At 39.7% G+C, this 7,874-nt stretch overlaps 1 protein-coding gene across 1 annotated transcript; it reads right to left on the reverse strand.

The window, feature by feature from the left end:
• Window positions 1-1,920: 1,920 nt before the first annotated feature.
• On the reverse strand, window positions 1,921-4,053 carry socs1a (suppressor of cytokine signaling 1a). The gene is given in 3 exon segments (XM_034225069.1): window positions 1,921-2,218; window positions 2,220-2,893; window positions 3,830-4,053. Coding segments are annotated over 2 exon segments (693 nt in total). The 5' UTR covers window positions 2,837-2,893; window positions 3,830-4,053; the 3' UTR covers window positions 1,921-2,142.
• Between the last annotated feature and the right edge of the window lie 3,821 nt (window positions 4,054-7,874).

The following is a 7,874-nucleotide window of genomic DNA, read 5'->3' on the forward strand; positions in this document are numbered from 1 at the left end:
TTAAGGATTTAACAAGCTATAGTGGTTTAATTAATGATGTTTGAGGTGGTGGTGGTGGTAGGCAGATGTTGATACCTTTTGGAGATACTAGCTGCTTTTCCACTCCAGTCTTTATGCTAGGCTAAGCTAAGATAACTGGCTTCTCTACACACATGATCCCATCTAACTCGCAGCAAGATACCGAGTAGTTAGTAGTATCTGAAAAGTGTCAGGAATTCCCACAAAGGGTTACACAACCATACAAAGAAAACACACTGAATGTTCAGGTTCTCAGCGGAAGAAATGTGCTGTTTGGTAATGTTATATTTCACAAGCAGGATATTCCTACATTCAACTTACGTTAACTTGATTTATACAGCAGTTGAACTTTTCAACTTGTGGTTAGGACAGGAAAAGAAGTTTCATGAATTTCTGCTGCAATTCTTACCGTTTTTATTAATGCAATGGCTCTATGTAAGAATGTGTAAAAGGTGTGTAAGGTTTCTTCTTATTCACTGCCTTAATTGTTTTGTACACACCCCTTTTAAGCATTGCCTGATCTCCAAAAACAAGTCTTCCGCAAAGAATTCACCTGGGCTTTGTTCCAATGTCATCCATTGGGACATTTTGATATGTCAGGCAGTGTTTTGTAAATAATGGCAGTCCCTTTGTTAAAAATCTGTAATCTTTTAAATCTATTTTGCTTACTATACTTTCAAGTACAGGTTGTTTAGAGTAATTTGACATCTTGTAATAGTTTTCTTGTCAAGTTCTTCATCTTTCACCTGCTTTCTTGTAATACTTTGTTTCTGTGCTGCTTACTTGCAGCTGTTTATGTTCTACATATTCAACTTTAACCATAACTCTGAAATGAAACGCACACGTTTACTAAAACCCTGACCTTGATATAACATTTCTGTCAAACCACTAACCCCCCCAAAATGTCCAACTTCCTCCTGAGGAAATTTCAATCTGAGCTGGGTCCTCTTTATGATAAGAGCACACGTACACACACACACACACGCACACACACACACACTCTTCATTATGTGTCACCACTGCCCCTGTTTCTGGTAAGTGTGTGTGTTTCTAAGCGTAACACTCCATTTACTACCAATGTAACCCAACCCACCTGTCACTTTACCCTACTCAGATGACTCACACTGGTGACAATACTGTACGGTACCACGTCACACTTCCTGTCTGCCTGTCTATCCCATAGTCTGTAAAACACTGCAAACAAAGTGTGGATGTGTGAGGGTGTGTGTGTCTCCGCCCCTTCTTACACCTACCTCTCCCGCACATGACATGATTTGGGGAAAAGAAACGCCACAATCAAAACTAAAACTCCAGCATGGTAAGTTTAAATAAGTTTTATTCAAAATATAATAAAAACATTAAAAACATGATCTGCCTGGCAGACACGTTTGAATAAGAGGTGATGTGCGTCTGCATACAGTACAACTTCACACCAGAACTCGTGACACCAATACCATCTGACATCCTCGATAATATTTCAGATATCAAATGGTATTCAAGCCCTAAGTGCTGGCAAACATTCATGTGTGATGTAAACATTCAACAACATTAGAGTATTAAAGTCTGCTACAGAAGTCAATTCTTCTTCCTGTGAATCTTTTAACCGTACCCTCCAAAAAGTATTTTGTGTTGATGCTCTCAATGTCCTCCCACAATCCACTTTTAGATATTTTTGGGCGACTGGTGGCCACAAACAGGCGACAACAGACCCTATAGTTTGCAATAGAACATTCACATTTGACCCCACTTCTTCATTTATAGCTCTATTGTGTCTGTGTCTTAATGCCGCTTTTCCCAACTTGTTATACTTCCTTGAGAACAGAATGCGATCTCTCCGTGTGCAATAAGAGTCTCTGGAGGTAATGTGTGTTGAAATGCCAAGCTTTGTCCTATTATCGACAGCCTTTACTTGACTGTGGTCATGATGTCTCTTGTGAACCATTTTGCAGTTTTTAAGCCCAGGTAATGGACATACTTTCATGTGTGACCATGACAACGCAGTCTTAACGTCCATCGCATTATGAGCAGTCTTTACCAAACACTCCTCCGGTTTACTGTTCATCAGTAAAAAGGTCCTTCTTGAAATGAATAATAATACTATCAAAACTTTGAGAGGCAATCTGGTCACAGTTTGTAAGGGAATTCCATGAGGAAGCCTTGGACAACATGTGTGAGTGGCAGCTCGGACACCTGGCCCCCCCCCACACAGCTCCATGATGCGCTTCCTGCACAGCTCCTGCAGTGTCGGCTTCCATTTCCTGTACGGGACGCTCAGGCTCTTCTTGGGGGAATTGATGTAATGCTCCAAGAGGGCGAAGAGCGACGGGAAGGAGCGCTCGTTGCCCGCCAGTGAGAACTTCCGCTGCTTGTAGTCGATGCGCACGCTGACTGGCCCGCTGCTGCCGTGGTAGGACAGCGTGAAGAAGACGTGTTTCTGCCGGCTGTCACGGATGAGGAAGCTTCCCAGAGGAGCGTCCCTCAGCATGCGATGGGCGTCCTCCACTCCCAGAGGGCCCCAGTAGAAGGCGCTGTGTTCAAGCTTGGCTGCTGTGTCCGTAATGATCTTGCAGTCCTCCTTACAAGAGAATGTGGGGAAGTGTGTGAGGTACACCGAGGGGACCGACACCGACCTCGGGCTGGGATCGTCCCGACGCTGAAGCTCTGACTCTGTTCGCTGAGGGCTGAGAGAGAGCTCGTGCCTAGCCAGCGGTAATGACAGGGACGATGATGAAGAACAGGATGAGGTTGACGATGACGATGAGGATGAGCTAGACAACCTGGTCTTGTCAAGGCCTTCCACTGTGCTGTTGGCTACCATCCTACAGGGGAGAGTGGCCCCAGACCCTCTCCCATCTCTGAACACCACACTGACATCCTGAGAGAGAAGAGAAGAAAAGTTATTATTAAAAATCCATTTATTTCCCCATTTAAGTCAGTAAGAAAGAGTTAGATCTTCATGACAAATATATAAAGACGATGGCAGTGAACAACATTAATATGTTAGGCAATGACAATGTAAGGCTCTGATGCTCTAAAAGGAGAAATATGTCTATATGTGGGGTGTGGTGTGTGTGTACAGTGAATGTCTCATTCAAGTTTCCATGGAGCTGTACTGTGTTTTGTATGAATGGAATATGTGGTTAGGTCATAATACAGTAAACTGATGTCAGCTGCACTCAGATTACTGTACACTGCCTGTATACACACATATACTACACACACACATACACACATACACAGTTTGTGGGGTTTATAGCAGAAGCACTTAAGCCCTACTGACTGAAATTCCAGGTTAAATGCAGGCTTGTTTTAGTAAATGACGAATTAATTATTTATTTATTTAACCTTTACATTTTTTAATTGAAAGTAGTTGTGTTTCTGGACATGGTAACTTCATAAACATTTGTTTTAGATTCCAGGAAAGGTAATGATTAACATTAGGTGTTTTTTTCACTTCAATGTCATCTAAAACAAATAATGAACCATGGAGAAGGATAACATTTAAATGATACTCATATTTCCATACAGGGGGGAGAATTATATTTCCCTTTGGATGAGTTTATTTTTGTAATGTCTGCATTAGCTCACAACGTTTTACAGCTGCTGTTAACATCTGGATAGTGTGTTGCAAAATGAAAACTCCAGCATGTATTTTTGTCTAAAAAGTCAATGCAGTTAAAAAGTGCAATCCCCTACTTTTCCACTGCACTCCGCCCAAGGAAAAAAAGCAGCCATGAATGTTGCAAAGCACCATTTATATCATGCAGAAACGCAAACAGTTAAATATGTATTTTAAGTTTGAAAGACTTACCGTTTTCTGCTAACAACAGCAGCTGTTTAGTGATCGGTATGTGTGTGTCTGTAATCCCAAAGTGCAAAACACTGAAATGCAATGCGTTTATCTCCTGCAGGTAATCCGTGGCACAGCGTGGAGTTGTGCGTAAAACACAGTTTGACAGCTCTGACTTTATGGATCTGCTGTCTGTGATGATCTCCACTCGACAAACTACTCGTGTGTGTGTCGGTGATAACCAGTTCTTGATTTTATAAAGCCGCACCCCCCCCCCTCTTGTTTCCCTGAACAGCCACACAGAGGCAGATCGTTTCCTTGAAACTGCCAGCCAACGAAAGTGAAACCCATGATGTGTGAGCCGTGTGATGTTTCATTTCGTTTCAAGTAATTTATTATTAAGAGAATTTCGTGAAAACCGCAAAGCCACATGACAGCTGGACGCTGACAGATGCGAGTAATGGCGGCGTTTATAGTAAAAGAAGCAATACTGCAGAGTAAAAATACTCATTTACAAGTATCAGTCCTGCTTTCAAAATTAAGTAAAAATACAAATGTATTGGCATCAAAAATATACTTTAAGTACCAAAAGTATGCGTTATGCAAATGGACCAGATATTTGTAATTGCTTAATACAAATTATTGGTGCATTAATGTAGTCATAATTTCAATGTTGCACTTGGTAAAGTTGGGGTTTATTTGAATTACATTGCTGGGTAGCTTAACCTATAATAATGTGTGCCAATTTATATTTTGTATTAATAACCTAAATCTGCAAAGTAACTCAATGTAGTTGAGTAAAAAGTCCAACACTTAATGTAAAAATACTAAATACTTTAGGTACTTGTAAAGTTCAAGTACCTACATTGTTTTACTTAAGTACAGTATTTGAGTAAATGTACTTTGTTACATTACACCACATTTTATCACTCACGGTTTGAGTGTTTCATTTTTACAGTTATTTTTGCGTCACTTCTGTCCTATCTCTCTCACACACACACACACACACACACACACACACACACATGGACCGTGTATCTGTATCTATCTCTCAGTTTTTTATCCGTTAACTACAAATGCTTAAAAACAGCAGTCACGTATCAATCATTGCGTAGCGCTGCCTTTGATGCAATTCTCATTATCAAATGTCAGACCAAGTTTTATTTGGCGTTTAGTCTCAGATTTTGCAGAAGTTCCTGAGAAAAAATAATCGGGCAGTTTAGCTGTTTTGTTTTTTTTACTTTACCTAACAAGGAATTGTGATAATGATCGCTGCAGCCATGACATGTATAACATCAAGTCACATGAAAAGTATGAGGTTGTTTCTAAATACAGCAAGGACCAAATCAGTTGACTCGAGCCAAGAGGGAAACCAAACCAATGGTGCACTTCTTCATTTGTTGATAATAGCAAGGTTTTCTGCAGAAAAATTTGTCATGTGGTGATTCATCTCAGAAATGATTGTATTGTGACATCCTGACCTTTCATTATGTTAGCTTTTCACTCCTAGCTATATAAGGCCCTTTCCTTTGTCAATCCCATTTGTATAATAACAGTATTGGATGCAGATGACATATCAGTTATTAGATGACCAGTGAGACTTGGAGGTGTGGTGTTTATAAGTAAGCGCCAACTGTTTCACATGAAGTCAAATGACACCGCAGTCATAAAGTCCTGCTGTCTATCTTCTGTGATTTGACATCACTTAATTAGAGTTCCATGCCAAATGGATCATGCATTTTGACATATCTGTGTAATGTAGAGTGACTCTGTTGTAAGTCAATTCGAAATATACCTACACATAAACCTCCCATGCTAAATATACCTAGTCAGACACTATCAACAGTTGGCATCACCATTCAAGAACATATAAACATGTTTGTGGAGAGGGAGCCAGAAGAACTAAGTCTGTTCAGGTTACATCAGAGCGAGGCACACAAACTGAAAGTTAAGGAAAGCTTCGGTCAGCTGGCTAAGCTTAAAGAGGCAGACAGGCAGGCATGTTATAACCAAATGTGGTGTGAGGTCATAGTGTATGTCTTTGTAAGGCTTAGTTCCATTTTGTCTGGACTAGTCTGACTCAACTAGTACTCACATTAGCCAGCTGGTTCTATTATGTGCATTATTAATCATGTGTTAATCATAATGTTGAGATACAACTCTTCATACTGAAAAATGTTTAAAGGGCCAGTGTGTTCAATATAGAAGGATTTATAAACTGATATGGAACATATTATTCATTACGGAGTTTTCATTTGTGTATAATGATCTAAAATATATTTTTGTTAGAATGAGGCCTTCATATCTACATCGGAAACGGGTCAACATCCATGACATTTCTATAGTAGCTCTGAAGGGACAAACAAGCTTTGGCTTGAGAGAGGGCCTTTCACTTTTTTAATGTTATCTAAATTGTGTTGCTTTTAAAGTTGTGTTATGGTAAGAAAGGCTTTTACGGTACGTGAAGTTCCTGAGAAAGAAAACAGCGTTAACACAGCTTTTTACCCAGTTTTGTAAAATTAGGAGCTAGCAGAGGGCTATTCTGTTGAATAATGCTTAACACTCCCAAATCCTACTCTCTTTAAGGGACTGAAATAGACACAATCCAAAACCACATTTTATTGGGAACTCGGCACATTATAGTCAGTTTACAGGTCTTATTAAACATAGTTTTTATGAAGCCTTTTGGGGCTCCAAAGACTCAAAGTGTTAAATATGAAAAAGTATTCTGGTGTTGAGGAGTTAGGAGAAATAGCATAGCCTACCAGACATTTGCAGCTGCTTCCAACTCTGCCTGAGGGTTAGCGGGCCGAGGCTATAGTCGCTGCTACTAGCATAACACACCAGAAATAAACACATAGTAGAATGTCGCAAAATGCCATAATGAAGTATGTAACCAAAAATCATATTATTTTATGCCCTTAAATGTCATAAAACGTTACAGGAGACATAGTATAGTATTTCCTAAACTGTGAATTGCATTGTGGGTTAAATAAAGCCAGGTTGGAACAAGGAAGATGGATGTTTGGATTTGCTTTTTTTGTGTGGTTACAGGATTGCAATGCTAATTGGAGGAGTTCTCCTTTAAAGGGTGTTCATTTTTCTAGCTGTAAGTTCACCTTGGTTGCAGGAATATGATAATATTCCCAAGTGCAAGACTTTATTATACCTTTTGTAGTCAATGCTTCACACACTGTGTCAGTGTTATATCTGCAGCAAGATGTGAGTAAGTGATGAGTGAGACAGGCAGAGAAAGAGAGGCCGGAGTAAAAACCTCTCTCTCTAATCAGAACCACGCTGGGAATCTGGATTTCTGCCACTGCCCCGTCTGCAATTATTGTATGTATACTGCAGACATATTGTTAATCCCTATCATCTGCTTTGAACAAGGCAGTTTGTTTGTTTGTGTGTGTGTCTTACCTGCGGCAATATTACGTACTCGTTGTTTGTTGCCTGTGTGGCGTGCTCCATGAGTTTCATTTCTGTGAAACAGGGAGAGAAGCAAGAGACTGAAACATAGCCGGCTTCACAGAGGGCATGTTGTGTCTAATTTATGATCTTGCAGACTGTTGACAATCTGTGTTTGTGGCATGGATGAATGCAGCGATTCGATGGAAAAGACATGAATGCGTGCATTAAAACGATAATAACAGAACAATAGCTGTGAGTTTTTGCAGTTGAAATGATCTGGAATCAGTTTTATGTTAAGGAAGGATCTAATGCTCTAAACCAATAAACATTTTATAACTAGTTTTTTTTTTCAGATCATCTTGTGCATGCAGTGTGAGAGGGTTCGATGGTTTGATGAAAGACAGATGGATAAAAAATGCAACATAGGGGAAATCCGTTTCTGCAGGAACACTTTGTATCAAATCTATATCTTGTCAGAGTTTATATGTAACTTTTAAAGGTTGCAATATGCGGGAAAATATCGTAGCACATACAGGTATAATATTATGAATAATTACAGATAAACTCATGATCATACATGCACTCTGGTCATTTTTGCAGGAGTGATCTGATGCTTTGCACTTTTATTTCTATGATCTGCATGAAATATTGTAAT

The sequence above is a fragment of the Gymnodraco acuticeps genome, unplaced genomic scaffold (assembly GCF_902827175.1).
Source record: "Gymnodraco acuticeps unplaced genomic scaffold, fGymAcu1.1, whole genome shotgun sequence".
NCBI classification, from domain to species: domain Eukaryota; kingdom Metazoa; phylum Chordata; class Actinopteri; order Perciformes; family Bathydraconidae; genus Gymnodraco; species Gymnodraco acuticeps.